The sequence below is a fragment of the Trichoplusia ni genome, chromosome 9 (assembly GCF_003590095.1).
Source record: "Trichoplusia ni isolate ovarian cell line Hi5 chromosome 9, tn1, whole genome shotgun sequence".
Taxonomy (NCBI): domain Eukaryota; kingdom Metazoa; phylum Arthropoda; class Insecta; order Lepidoptera; family Noctuidae; genus Trichoplusia; species Trichoplusia ni.
Window position 1 is genome coordinate 879,761 of NC_039486.1, and position 15,558 is coordinate 895,318.

General features: G+C 34.1%; 2 protein-coding genes across 4 annotated transcripts in view; both read left to right on the plus strand.

Annotated features, from left to right (window-relative positions):
* The window catches only part of LOC113497454 (protein peste-like), a 56,101-nt gene extending 54,515 nt beyond the window's left edge, over window positions 1–1,586 (plus strand). For both annotated transcript variants that reach the window (XM_026877009.1, XM_026877008.1), the window contains exon 10: window positions 456–1,586. In XM_026877009.1, the coding sequence (XP_026732810.1) occupies window positions 456–723 (268 nt within the window). In that variant the 3' untranslated portion in view covers window positions 724–1,586. The remainder of the gene's footprint in view (window positions 1–455) is intronic.
* Window positions 1,587–5,748: 4,162 nt separating this feature from the next.
* LOC113497457 (protein FAM151B) lies at window positions 5,749–15,162 on the plus strand. 2 transcript variants are annotated; one of them, XM_026877011.1, is made up of 5 exons: window positions 5,749–5,917; window positions 9,178–9,279; window positions 10,889–11,124; window positions 14,207–14,446; window positions 14,885–15,162. In XM_026877011.1, the coding sequence occupies exons 1-5, from the start codon at window positions 5,887–5,889 to the stop codon at window positions 15,116–15,118; spliced, it is 843 nt and encodes a 280-aa protein (XP_026732812.1). In that variant the 5' UTR covers window positions 5,749–5,886; the 3' UTR covers window positions 15,119–15,162. The 2 variants fall into 2 exon arrangements, with proteins under 2 accessions (XP_026732812.1, XP_026732813.1); XM_026877012.1 differs by lacking the exon at window positions 5,749–5,917 and adding an exon at window positions 8,796–8,920.
* The last annotated feature ends 396 nt before the right edge of the window (window positions 15,163–15,558 follow it).

Here is a 15,558-nt window from a genome sequence, read left to right on the forward strand (position 1 = left end):
ATTTTTTTTGTTGGTTTTAAATAAGTTTTTTTTGCGCTAGCTTAGGTAACAACATTAAAAAACTAGTTTTTATATTTTTTCGTTTATTTTTTACGATACGGTAATTAAATACTGACAATATTTATGACTTTGTGTTTGTCTGCCTATTTAGGTAGAAACTAGAATACGCTATAAAATACTGCCTAATAGAAACAATTATGCTAACTTATGCATGTTGCGTTAAAAATATTTCCAAATAATTAATGTGGTGTCATGTTGCTCCAAAAATAACGAATATCTTAAAATATTTTTTATTACATTAAAACTTATATTTTACGGCCTGGTTATAGAGTAAAAAAAATTATGCATACTTACTATTAATGGCTACTTATACCCGTTTGCAGTATTTTTTTCGAACTATACTTGTATGTATTTAAAAATACGAAAACTAACCTTCCCAAATTGTCTTGTTACAGTCTCTACCAAAACGTACCAAGAATGTTGTTCCCAATATTCTGGGTGGAACAAAAAGTACAGATTAACGAAGAAGTGATAGCCGAGCTTCGGTTCGTGCGCGCCATACATGACTGGGGAGGCACGGTCTGCGCATGCGCGGCCCTGGTCTTCGCAGCCCTCGTGACCATGGCCGCGTGCTGGGCCCGCAAACCGCAGTACATCAAACGGGAACTACTGGCCTTTGAGAAACCAAAAGACGAAGCAGAATTAAAACTTAACCCTATATGAGAATTTGGGAATGAAATATTCGTATTAAGTTATGGAAAGAAGATCTATATTCTATTGGTTATGTGGTCTCGACTGTACTAAGGAACGACGTTATGCCAGCCTGTTTTTAAAAGGATTTTGTGAAGAATTAGACTAGAACACAGAAAGAACATTGCTCATGACAGCGCTTTGTGTACGTGGTGAAAATAGTGATAAGAATGTTATAGGCGTTTAGCCTTATTGACAATCAATGCAAATTGTTAAGGTATAGGCCGTTTTTTAATTATGCGTAATGAATGCAAATTTTTTTTGTATGGAAACCAGTTGTTATCCCATTAATTTGCTCGATTTATAGTTTATCACAAGTAGGTATCCGTAATCCGTCCAGTTTAACGGTACTAGATTCAGATAAAAATTATCTATTAGCGAAGCGGCTTGACAAAAACAATGTTTTTTTTAGAAGATTCGCGGAATGGTATTTCGTTCTTGTGTGGCGGGGGTTTTACAAACATTCACAGTCACATGCACAAAGACACATTTGATACAAGCATTTGTGCCACACAAGTATTTGTACCAAGCGGGGATCGAAACGACCCATCTAAGCTATCAAGCAATCATTTTATTGATTTTAGTTTGGTCGTCTTCCATTACACCTTCCTTTCATTGATTTGGTCTTTCTTATGTTTTTCGCACCCTTTGAGGAAATTATGAGGTAATTTAGTGCAGCCGCTATAAATTGTCATGTTACTTACTGAGCACAAGGTTTCTTATACACATCGTAAATAATTAAATTTGAAGGAATCCTTTGAGACTCAAAATGTCTTACAGGTTAATGTTGCTCCCTGTCTTAAGTAAAAAAAGAATTTTTAATCGTCTGTGTATAGGTACCCGAGTACCAAACCTAAAAAAAATTATTTTGACCTACTTGGAATAAATGTTAAAATTGTATGATCAAATGTCCTGTGATATAGAAAAGTGTATGTTATGTATGTATGACTCGCGATGAGATCTAAATGTTGCCATGTTAGATATAACTTTAAATACAATTATCATCACAAATATTCTTGTGTTGCCAACATTAAAAATAAAAAGTATTATTACTGTATTTGTGATGATAGTAAATAAATAAAGATTATTTTATAGTTTGCATTATTAATTTTATACCAAAGATATTATGTATAGAGATTAGGTGATGACTTGGTTAGATTAAGTTTTAGAGTTGACAATATTTCGTTACGATGATCATTCCAATAAAAAAAAACAAAGTAATAATACTTATGTAATTTAAAAGAAGATAGTGCTATCTCTTTCGATCTCACTCAGTTTGCGAAAGGAGAGCAAAAGACAAAAACTATCAAAACCTTTTTTATTTAAATATCTTTATGAAGTATGAAAAAAAAGTATTTTGTGATAATCAAAGATATTACTATTATTCAATTCATTCCATTTAAAATAAAATATTAGTTTTTAATGTACATATTTCTAGTATATTTTTGCTAATAATTTTGTATCAAAAAAAATAAATTCTACCATCGAAAATGTGAAATTTTAATTAGAGAATAATTAAAATATATTTTGTACGTAACGAATAGTTAAAAAATATTATTTTCTAACGATTTTTTATAAATGACAATAGTATAAGTATTAAATTGTAATTATTTTGTAAAATGCTAGTCTTAAGAAACATCACGCATGTTGCCAAATTGGGGTAAGCGAATTTGTGTCATCGAAGTTTTCTCGTAATTACGGACAGATCAAATCAACTGTGCGCGCTGTGCTTTGTGTGCGTGAGATTACTTATAAGAAAGAAAGCTCTATTGGTACACAAGAGCATTGTATAGTTACAAAAGTTACCCACACATAGAGCCTAGAGCAAAGTTGAGTTGAATTCACTATACTTTGAATTTGTACTCATTTAATTTTTTTATAGAGTTGTTAAGACCACAATTTTGAAAAAATTACAATAATTTATAAGAGAAATATGATATTCAAAGGTACACTATTTTCTTAAAAACGAAATCCGGTCCCACCTTTGAATTGGGGGGAATAGATGATAATAAAGAAGTTGCGTTGTGGTGTCTTTCGGTAGTCATTTTTCTTTATAATTGTAGAAAGTATGTTTACTGGATTAAATAAAAATTGTGGTCTTAATATTAATTAGAATGAAATAAATTAACCTTCCCCTGCCGCATTTCCACTTATATTATGTGGGCAAAGATCTAGTGTGTGGTTAAAAACTAAAATGTAACAAATATTTTGTGAAAATGAAATATGGTGTTGTGTGGTTATTGAATTGTGGTCGTGAGATATGTGTTGCTGACGTCACATTGACAAAAGTACATCAGTAAGATATTCTTTAAGTTATTGTTAATATTTGTACAAAGAATAATTTTTAATAACAAATATAAAGTAATTGTTGTATACTTCAGTTGTTTCATTTATACTTTAACTTCTTATTTAAGATGTAAAATATATCTACCAAACCTGTACCTACTTACGAAATATGAGTTAATGACAATCCTTAAAAACTCAGATTAATCAAAGGAATATAGAAAACTGACTAGCTGCATTTACCTGGATACTTACACAAGGGAAACCATTTTTTTTTGCGCCTATACTCTCCTTCCTAGAGGTTGATTACTGTTAAAAATATAAGCGGTTTTAGTCAAAGTGTAGTAACATGGACGACAAGCATTCGTGGATCAATCAAACGCTTTTCCTACGCGAGGATGGAACCCACGACAAGTCGCGCACAGTGGCTTTAGCGTAATGACCATACGGGTGTCCGTGTTTTCTTAAAACATTTAATAAACAGTACCTTTCATGAATAAGTTACTAACAAGCTCTACAAAACATACTCTTCGCACATTGTCCAGAAGGCCAACTCAATTTAATTTAGGCTAACTGCACAGACGTATTCAAAACCCACTTCTCGAAGGTCGAATCCTACAAGAGAGTATAAAATCCAGTCCGCAAACGTGACCTTCACGTGTGTTGTCGCTGCACACAATACCACATCCTGGACCTCATCCTGGACTAGTTGCCATTGTCGGCTGACAATCAGGACTTACAATACCACAAATACACTCTACACCACTCTTAAGTCAAATGGATAGAGTTCAAAATGGTGTAGTCGAGTGTAGAAGTAAGTTTGTGGGGCATCGGATGACTAGTAGATATAGGTGGTAGGTATCTTTGAGTTTGGATGTGGAATTATATATTGCTGCGTAATTTGAATATCCCCCTGTTCCAAGGCAATTTCAATGAACATATTGAGGATATGTGCAGATAATGTGACCAAAAGTCTAATATCCTATTACCCAACCATGCCCCTTTCCTATTTGCTAATGTGAAAAAATACAGCAAAGCTAAAAACTGAAATAAATACTTTTTTAGGGTAATATGTTGTTTTTTTTTTAAATCTTAACATTAGAGGGTTAAAATGGAACAGCGGAATTTTCGGAAAGGGTCTCACAAAGGGCAAAGGAACCGGGAGGATCATTGATGACTTCCCAGTTGAAAAAAAAAACATTTTCGTATCAAGATAAGCAATTAACAATGTTTTCAAAGCTTAAACTTGGATGTTATTAGTTGTTTATTTTAAGGTCTTATAAGATTTCACAAAAGAGGCTGGAAAAACAATCTTAAGCTAACTGCAGGTCCGTTTAAAGGCATCAAAAACAGTTTTCCACATCTAGAACTAGAGGCGTATGAAAACTTTAAAGCATACTTAAATCAAATAAAAAAACGAGTGCGTAGGGACACTCGATAAAGTGATAATTTAACCTAAATATGAGCGAAGAGCCAGATCACTGCTGTCGATGACATGAGAGAAATGGATATCAGATAAAGTGGTGACAAAACAGTTAACACTCCCATAAAAAGTTATATCACCCAAAAATAAAAAGGAAATTTGGTCAACCTTCTCTACGACTCCATTAATAACTACTAATGTTTGCCCTTCAATTTTTACATTTGGCAAAAACTGCACGCAACCGTTATTTAAAAACGTGATCTTATAGTTAACCACTTTAGCCTATACACTATACAGCATCTGCTAGCATGCATCATCTACACAGTAACCATTTCCCTGACAAAAAGAAATAAAGGTTTTTTTGGAGCTGCCAAAGATAGCTTATCACCATAGTTTTTTGTTACGTCGTGAAATGTCCAGTTAACAGATATTGATAGTTTTTAGTCTTTTAAGTATATAATTTCATTAAATCACAACCCTCTCTGTGGCCGAAAGTAAAGCAGTGCCCCACGAAAAAAGCACATGAAGAAATTGAACCCAATGATAATGTTATGCTTTTTGGACATCCGGTGTTAATACGAAGCTTGAAACCGAGGTAATACAAGTCAATGCGGTGTCTGCGTTGTCCTCGCAAACATAGTGGCGTCACCATTCAGCTTTCAACTGAATTTATATGGATACAATAAATAGATAATGGAAATCGCCTTCAACAGTTAAAAAGATATCTCTTCAGATTAGAATTGGGTGGAATTCGAAACTGTTTCATAGACTTGAGAAGAACACAATAAGTTAACATGCTCTGTCCACGTCTAGTTTAAATGTGTGTCACGAAGTTATCCGATAAATTGAGATGTCTGAAATTATCTGGTTTTGATAAGATGTAGGATGAATTCACACGAGGAAGCCATCTAATGTTTCATAAAAATAAAATAAATCTATGTAATGAGATTTAATTATTTGTCTTTGTAGTCGATTATGGTCATTTTCTCGCTAGTAGGCATTTGGATTTTAATCCAGAGATCATTGCAACAGACTTTGTACTGGAGAAGAAAATTGAGTAAGTTCTGAGTAGTCCTAGTTGGCAAATTATTTTCCACTTTCTTCTCTCTATAAGGGGAATCGTCTGTCAAATATTTGAACTACTGATGTGCAATTGATTCTCATTTAAATCGATATGCTTGTGCGAAGTCTAGACAATCCCACATTATTCCTATTGTAGACTCATCCTTATCCAGCTAGGAACGTCATTGGTGTCCTTGGTACCATCTCGAAAACCACTTTACTAACAATCAAGACGTTCGTCGGTCTGATTGGCCAATTTAACAATAAACAGGTGCCTAAGCCCCGTCAGTCAACCACAGGTCGAGCGCGAACAGCGACAAGTTATGAAAACTTTTTGAGTGTAAAAAAGGATTTATTAAAAAAGCAATATGTTACGTCTACTTGTACTGGCCGCTACGGGTATGTTGTCTATGCTTTTTGTTTTTTTTTAATATCGAATAGGCATTCCTTCTTCAAATAATGTTTAGATTTGTAATTTCTTATCAGACCGAATTCATTGTTTCTTTTTTTTAAACTAAATAAAAAAAACAACATTTTGAATGACGTTGATTTATTTCAAGTAATAATGAGTTATTTAAAAACATGTGTAAAATGATAACAAATCAATATTTTACGAAATAAATACCTACATCTGACAAACACACGCATAATCTTAACTAATGGTCTTTTAATATTCATAATAAACAGGTTATAATATCATAAATTATATTAAGAACTAGATTTGTAGACGTAGGTAACTACCTACGTGAATGTTTTGCTTAAAAACCAGATCTAGGCTTGTTTTAAGCTCTTTTACTTACATTTATAAAAAATATTATCTTCTTCATAATATATTTATATAAAAAGTAGTAAAAGAAAGGCTCTTTAGAGCCTATCTTTTACTGCGCACACAAACGTCGAACTACGTGTTGCTAAACAAAAAGTTGAAGGCGCTGCGATATAAAAATAGGTATGCATTTTTAAGCTTAGGTTATGTAGTTCTTTTTTATACAAGACTAACTACACTTGCCTGTCGTATTACCGGTGTACTCTTTCAATTAATAAAAAAAACATATTCCAAAACCCTTCTATTTACCCCTCCCCCGATTTCATTCCGAAACAGATTCATTTATATGACCTAAGTGATTAACGCTAATCACGTTCCCAATTACAGTAATAGCTTTGGGTACTGACAGCAATAAAGGCTGCTAATAAGTATTTTTTTTTTTTGATAGCTGAAACTCTAGTTGCAAATTCAAGAACATACAGATAATAAATGACCGCCAACAGGACGGTGAGGAGACTAAGACGGACACTTTCCGTTAGGTATCCAGCAATAGCTACTAGTTGACCTATGAGGTCAAGGTTTAAAATAGTAGTAAAACGGGGTGAATTAAAGTATTTTTGGGGAGGATAGAAACAGAATTTTTATTAAAATTTGGACGTTTATCAAGAAAAAGTATAAAGTATACGATAATTCTCAAGCGTTTCATAAAGGTATTGTGTTTAAGCATTTTTTTGTAATAAAATATTCATGCAACCCCTTTAAACTTGACATTCTATTCACCCCGTTTTACGCCGCTAAGTGTAAGTCTAAAATTATTCAATGAAAAATCAGTTTTAAAGTAAAATGTTAGCTTCTAAAATCTACGTCAAACTTTAGTTTTACTTTAAGTGCCTAAAAAAAGAGCTATCGGCTGGATATGTTTTATACACTCCTTTGTTATCATTTATCGCAAAAAAAAACAAAACACACAAAGGGTTTGTCACCAACTGTACGAAGAACTAACTAAAATAATATTTGGACAGTCTGAGCTAACCGCGATAACCCAGTTTCCCTTCCCTGGAAGTGATTCAGTCTCGCTCAGCTTCCTGCCTTCTCCGACATCAAAGATTCGCGACTACCCACAAGTCCACAACATGACTAACCATATTTATAACGAAGACATTATAAATGGCCGAAATATATCCCGGAAAATGTTTCTCACTTACTTAGAAGAAATATTTTTGGGGAATTCAGACGAAGAATGTGTTAATTTAAATTTTATTGACTTTGAATAAAGTTAAAAGCTAAAAATTAAAAATAAATTTAAGACTTTATCAACGTTGCTTAAGTTGGCTTTTATTTTTGTTATAGCAAAGTCATCTGAATAGTTATCATGATTTTTAAGATACAGCCTGGCGACAGACGGACGTTCAGCAGAGTCTCATTAACATACTTCCGTTATGACCGATTAGATACCGGAACCAAAAATAACTATCAATGTTTTCTCTCTCAATGATGAAGATTTTCTGATTCTGACATTTAGATGCCTTTATTATTATAGTTTGAAAATACAGCTCAGACGTTTCACCTCTATTAAAGACAATTTCTCCGCCTACATTACTTTATCGAAAGTACCTAGACCACTCAAAAGCAATAAAAAAGTCATAAATCGAGTCTGGCTGAATAACTTTATGCCATACATCAAAGCTTTCTTTAAAAACATTAAATTCCCGCCATAAAATCTATGGTTACCACTTGAAACATTCTCGGTTGAAGTTTTAGTATCAAGTGTCAAATACATTAATGTAGATGTGTAAAATTGAAGTATCTGTTTGTAATACAAAATAACAACTATTTAATTTGGGTTGACGTATCCGTGTGGATAAAAAGCCCTTAAATATAAATAAAGATTAAAAAAAAAACGATTTAATTTTGATTCTTGTACGAGTGGTCACTTCAAATATTTGCTAGAATTTTTTGTACATTGATTGCTGTGACTAATTTTGAAAGCGGCCAAAATTACAGCAGCTTATCAGTGATCCTAAGATACAACATCGTGAAAATTTGCAAGCAAAACCACAGGACAAAGATAGTATTCAAATAATTCTAATAAATTCAGACTTATATGCTTCAATTAGTACTATACTTCAGTTCAGTGATCCTCTAATTAGGAAATTAATTTCCACATTGAATGCAGTTGATATCTACTTGACAACTTACAATAATATGATAATGGTTTACTCGCACATGTGCATTCTGTATTTGTAGATCCCGTTAAAAGACAGATTCATTCGTTACAAAAAGTTAATAAAGGTTATTAAAATTATCTTACGAAAAGAACTGAGTAATACGTTAGATATTAATTCTTAAAGCAATTAAATTTTTCATGAGTATTTGCCTCTATTTATGAAATGGTTATCAATAGTTCATCTATAAATACGTATGTTTGCTTAAAAGACATGAATTCAGAACTCAAATTGGATTGCATGTAGCAACTTAAGTTTTGCGGGTGGTGAAATTTGGAACTACATAAAGTCTACCTTTCGATCGAAAATTCTTAAGCTACTAGCGCCACCGACGCGTGCTACAATAGTTTGTACTTCTATTTGTGTTGTCAAGGTTATTGTTCATTGGTTGAACTTTTAAATATATTTATTGTGAGTATCAAAACGATATAACAGAGACATTTATATACTATACTTTAAACAAAGCTTATTTTCAATTATTGACGTAATATGACGCGTATTTTGTCTAAAACTAAAATGTAAACAAACGTTTCGCCCGGCAATGACAAATCATTTAACATGACATTAGACTTTAGTGTTGCCATATACTAAATTAAAATACTGCTAAAAATAATTCCTAAATGTACTGTTTTGGTAGAAATTAAATAAAAAATGTTATTTTTTTACAGCCATCGTCGTGAAATCTCAAGAAGAAGCAATGAAAAACTTAACTACTGTTACGTGGGCTCACGCCGTCAATAACAAAACGTATCTTGACACCGTTTTAGCATGTAAGTATCATTTGTTCATGGCGTTTCAGGTAAAGTAAAAAAAAACTGAACTACTTAGTGACAAAATCCTTTCATAGCTTCATAATTAATTTTCTACGTGTGTTGTTTCGTCTCACTATGTGATAAAAAAAAGTAAAAGGGATCTACCTTCGTTTCATTTTAGTCTAGTATATTTTAACTTATTATATTTGTACTTTGAAAGTAATTTGTAGTCACTTTGATATCAAAACCAAAAATAACCCAAAATCATTACTTAACAGTTGTTTATTTACTTTGAATATCAGATTTCGCTCAAATTTATTGCTTGATAAATATCGTTTACACAGACTTCGAAACCAATTAAAACGTTAGTCAACATTACTTATTTAAATTCCTCAGTTGAGTATGAAATCAAATGCGAATTGCTAACACTTAAGCTCTATAATATTACCATTAGGGCTACATTCCACTGCTCAGAATTCTACCAGCTGTGCCACCTATCAATCAACACTGTTCTCCATCCCTTTCTTTTTGATGAAGTTGATAAGAGAGGGCGTTAGTTGTTAGCACAAGAGTAATGTGTTTTGATTGAGTGTGGCAACACTAGAAGCTTTGGGGTGTGGTGTAAGTTTTAGGTGTTTTGCGGTGAAAGTTTTTAGGTTTTATTTTCGTTCAGTGTCTGTCAATTATAAGTATTTTTAACTTTAAATTTATTTCAATTTTTTCCCTATCTTTTTTGGATAAGTATATTTCGTCTCTTGTCTTCTCTTTAATTTTTTATGTCTTATAAACTACTGTTCTGTTTCTCCCTGTACATATGCACATTCTTCTCTCGTCTTGGAATGCAATGAACAATAGGATGTTATTTTTTTAAATATTATCTTAATTTATGTACGGTTATAAAATGAGAGATTACGAATAAATAATGAAACTAAATAATTTTAAAGGTTTTTAGAGATTTTTAAAGAACAATTTTATTATTTCTTTATTATTTTTTTACGATAATCAACGCACACAAAACGGCTTTTCTGCGAAAGCTTCTCCGCTCCTAGCTTGCACGACAACTCATCAGAAATAGCTCTTATTCCCATTACTAGTCCATGCTACTGGACCATTTATAACAATTAACCGCATGACAGATTTGGGCTTCGGGCAAACACAGCGCGGACCAATCGCGAGCGAATCGCGAGCTCCGGAACATTATGCAAATAGAATTGTTTAGAAATTGTAAGTCCGCAGTTACCGCGGCTTATGTAAATACGTTATGATAATATTTACGTTTCCCATTATTTATTAAAATAAAGAACTGTTTGGGCAGTTTATGTAGCTGTGTACTGACTTACTGAGTTTGGTTACACGCTTTCTTATGTATATTAATGTATTCATTGTAAATGTTGTAGAGTTCCGAGTAAGAAAATTTTAAAGAAAGCTGTTTTATGGATTAATATATTTTTCGGCACGGAAATCGGCTATCGATTTGATTCATGACAATACTAACCGTCGCTATGTTTGATTCTAATTTTTATTTCTCAGCTAGTTCTAAATACTAAAAAAGACTATTCAAAGAGACATCGAAAGCGAATACAACACAAATCCGTAGAATTTTTAATTATCTCAATACTCCTTACAGCCAAGGTATGCATGCTGGAGGCCGACATCTCTCTTGGCCAGGTGGTCGGGAAGGAGGGACCCCCGATCCCCATCATGGCGCATCCCCCAGCCACCACCTCCGACATCAGCCTCGCTGAGTTCCTGGAGGCCATCGCCAAACACAACGAGAAGGGAGTGGATGTGAAGGGTGTCAAACTGGACTTCAAGAGTATAGAGGCTTTTGAACAAAGTCAGGAGCTGATCGCTAAGTATAAGGTAAGGTTTTGTATGAGCAAAGTATTATGTTTAAACATTTTCACTACTTCGCTGTCCCGCCAATAGACTAAGCATTTTAGCCAAATGTAAAACTGACAAAGTTTTTTTCACCAAAAAATTTCGGTAAGATAGAGTAAGGCAGTTCGTCGGCTAACTCTTTCAATCTTATGGATGGATCACTAATACTTAAATATTTTCATCATTCAGCTTTACTTTATAATAAAGCCTTTTATAAGAAAACCTCCTTGAATTTTCTAGAATAGAGCTTAGAACGCAACAAATCTAGCACAATACATTACTTTAAGACGTGGTTTTAGGCACCCAGGTCGAGAAATCTATAGAAGGATAGCTAAAAACTGTCAGGCGCTACAGTTTTTATTCACCAATTATTCAACCAGTATTTCAGCCTAAGTATGTCAGTCAAGACATACTTTCCTTACCCCGAAGTTCCGCCACAGAAACCAGAAATTTCTCAATTGTTTTGCAGTAAATGGGTCTGCCGGTCAAAAATACAATAAAAAGGTCTAGTCATCATCCGCTCAATACAATGTAGTACCTACATCATTAACGTACTCTACCTATCTTAATATCGTCTCTATTACCCCCAGCGAGGCCGCGTAATGCATGTATAATGCTACGTATGAAGTAATCAATTTAGTCATCATTTATAATTACTTGTATTTTCAAACAGCTTATGGCGAGCCCACCATAGAATCAACATAAAACCTAAAACAAACCCTAACTCTTAGACTCAATGTTCATTATACAAAAAGGGTTTATGATCCCGCCTTTTTTAGACTTCAGATAAATATGAACCTTATCCCATTTGGAATAATGGTGTTTTTTATGTGTGTTCAAATAACAGACGTCTTAATTAGAATAATGACATAGCGTGTGAATAATCGGGAATTTAAAACCACATCTTGTGTGGTCGGTCTGGGCGGGTCGGGCCACGAAACAAAAGGATCTATAATTGTAGGCAGAAACGACAGCACATCTTAAATTAGATTATTGAATAGAGAAAAGGACTTAATCCCAGAGGTATTTCTCGATATACCTGCAATTAATGATTGATTACCTACATAAAAATGATTGAAGAATAATCCGGTATGTTTTAAACATTTTCATTTTTTTAATAAAACCTTCAAATAAAATAAAATAATATAATCAACGACAATTGTAAACTTAAATTAATACTTATATCTATTCTACTCTAATCTATATTATTTTTGAAAAATTATCAACAAGTTTAAATATCTCAAAATATTTTCTCTCGCTTATTTAGTGGCCCCACATTAGCATCACAGATGAACCGCAGCGCATGTGTCGCGGGTTCACCAAACACAGCTCGCCATGATTGTCGGGCTCAGCCTCAAAAAAAATGGCGGCCCTGTCTGATTTAGCAGATGTCCAAATGTCATCTCTTTGTTAATCACTTGTTTCCTGCCCGTGGGAATTCAAGTGAATCTCTTCATTTAAAAACTATTTATCGTAACCTTTTTAATACTTAACGAATTTTGCTTTTAAAATCGGATGGTTGATGTTCAAAAGTGGCAACATTTTTACTAACTGGTTTATGATGTAAAACAATTGCGTGTGATAAAAAGGAGAAATTCAAAAATACGATAGTTATAATTATTTCATACTATCGTACGTTAATTGAAGTCTGTATTCCATCAATGAAATCATCATCATAATCTGTGCTGAATTTTATAAAGTAGTTTAACTAAATCTGGCCACTGTAGAAGATCTTCAATCGAATCAATAATAAAACAGAAAAAGCTCTAATCACTACTGCCGCACCGGATCTTTTCACTGATTTTACATTAAAACCGCGAGAAAAAAAAGCAACCCAAATTCGTTATAAAAATAAACATCTCAATTAATTTTCTAAATATAGCGTATTTCGTCACGCATTAAGCCGCTAGTCAGCACGGCTGGTTAGGGCAGATATTAATTACAGACAATTGGAGGCAATCTAAGGAATGTCTCCGTTACAAAGAAATGATTCACGGAGATAATGCATACATGTCCCACTGGATAGGCGATGGAATACGTACAGACATGTTCTTGTTGTTGATGTGTAAAATAATTCAAACACAGCTCTACCTTAAAGTTAACTAACGTATTCTATTCGTTGTAACCTAATAATGTATCGGTTATAAAGTATTTGAATCGCTACTAATTGTAGAGGTTGAAAGGTCTAAAACCGTTCCTTACGTTCGAATTTTGCAACTTTAAGGCGCTTCAATATGTTTATTTGTCAAATTTATCTTTTTAATTGGGAAAGCCAGTATTATCTTTAACGCAAAATAATGTCCTGAACTTGGCAGTTATTTAGGAAAAGTATGTTGAAAAAATTAGCAATCTCAAGCAAGACTAAATCTTACAACATCCCACCAAGTCATTCATGCTTACTTACAACATCCCACCAAGTCATTCATGCTTGAGACCTAAGTTAGCACTCACTAGCGTCGCTCTCACGTGGGGCGCGGACACATGCGCAGGCCCACATGTGCAGCGTCTTCCGCGTATCGTTATCGTGTGTAATCACCCCTTTCGCGCACTGACGGCCGTCTGTACGCTAATGTGAATGTATCTTCACTACATTGCTCGTGAACTTGACGATTAAATACTTCGATAAGAAGTCATTAAAGGATTGTATTGAAAATTAAGTTCTTTCTTTGGCACGTTCATCTTATATTAGAGTTTTGGTCAATGAGCAATAACTAAACGAAGTACTATTTATGGTAAATATAAAGATTGAACAGTATTTCGATTTTCATATTCATAATTTGTTTTTCTTTATTTCTCATTCTATTTTTCTCTCTTTGTGCTGGTGACTTGGATGATTTTGAAACTTCCTGTGATAAAAGGACTAAAATACTTAGTGTGCAATTCTTTAAAATAATGCGATTCACATTCGCAAATTAAGTCCTGATATATGTTTTTAGGTGCTTTTTCATAATACTTTTCCTCATGCATATAAATAGAGGACCTATTAATTAGATTGTGCCCACTGCATTCTTCAAAGCATCGTCAAATCATTCGATACGCCAACATTTTTTTTTCTTTCCCAAAGGCATCCCAAATCTGGTTGAACGCCGACATCTTACCCGGCCCAGTGGACGCCACTACAAAGGCGGTGGACGCCGAGAAGTTCCTGAAGCTTGGCTCCAAGCACTCCTGCGCAGTCCTGTCCATCGGCTGGACCACCAAGTACGGCGGGAACATCACGGAGGGCGAGTACACCAGTGAGCAGATCGGGACCATGCTGAGGATGATCAATGAGAATCATATTAATCAGACTATCACTTTCCCAGTAAGTTTGTGGATTGTGTAGATAATTAGGGATGTTTTTTCTACAATAGGCTTACTATACAATAATTAAAAGAGAAAATGAGAGCGTTATTAATGGCTTTGGATAACTAACCCAGCTTGACTATCCATAGATTTGGACTTAACTCATATCGTCCCATAATAATGGTTTTGTTATGCATGTGATTACGTAAAAATAGCTCTCATATTACACAAAAATATTTATTAAATTATATATATTTTTTCAAAAATAATTAAATTGAAATTCAGGACCGCACCTTTGATCAGTCTAGTTCAATAAATAATTTAGTAACTAAGCCATCAAAAAGCAGAAATGTGGTTATAATATAATTTCTAACATTGTCTCGACAGCCGTAGTTTGCAATGCATCATAAACTCTATTACTTTGTTCATCCGTCACATGGTCATCCAATGTTACCAGGTGCGCGCAGGTCTCGCCGCTAACAGCCAACCAGTCCTACTAGACCTGCTCCGGGAGACTTCGTCCCTCAACTCCACTATGACAGTCTGGTCCAGCGAGGGAGACCACGTCGAGGTGGACCGTCTCCGGGCCCTGATCCTCACTGTGGGCTTGGAGAAGACGTATCTGGACGTGCCCGAGGAGCTGGCGGCCAGACTCCACCTGCCCCCGCCTGATACGAAGACCAAGCACTAAGTTAATCATGTATATCTTTAGTCAATATACGGTCATTCATTTAATTTATGTGTAATACATTTTGATGCCTGTTTCCTTTTATTTATGTTGGGTGGTAAGTAGAGCTGGCTGTTTTGTTTCTTTGTTTGAATGCGCTAATCTTAGAATCTTTACATTATATCCTCATGGCCGCGTATAAAAAAATAGGCGCAAATGACGATTAAAGGCTTGATGAGGTAAAAATCGTTGATCATGGTAATATAAGTTTTTACCACGATTTTTGGTGCTGAGCACAAAACTTTCAAAGTATCTGTCGGCTTACATGTTGATGGTGAAAAAAAACTTGTTGTTAATATCTTCTAAAATCTCAGTCTAGAATATATTAGCTCAAAGTCAGAGTTCAAGAATGCGGCCCGCCCTAACTAACTATAGTAATTAATATAAACTAAGCCGGCTTATTA

What these genes read in the sequence shown, in the direction of transcription:
- LOC113497457 (XM_026877011.1), top strand. Translation starts at nt 5,887, where the DNA reads ATGTTACGTCTACTTGTACTGGCCGCTACGG. An exon ending in ACTTGTACTGGCCGCTACGG is followed by an intron (nt 5,918 to 9,177) that starts GTATGTTGTCTA and finishes ATTTTTTTACAG; the next exon opens with CCATCGTCGTGAAATCTCAA. An exon ending in AGCTGATCGCTAAGTATAAG is followed by an intron (nt 11,125 to 14,206) that starts GTAAGGTTTTGT and finishes TCTTTCCCAAAG; the next exon opens with GCATCCCAAATCTGGTTGAA.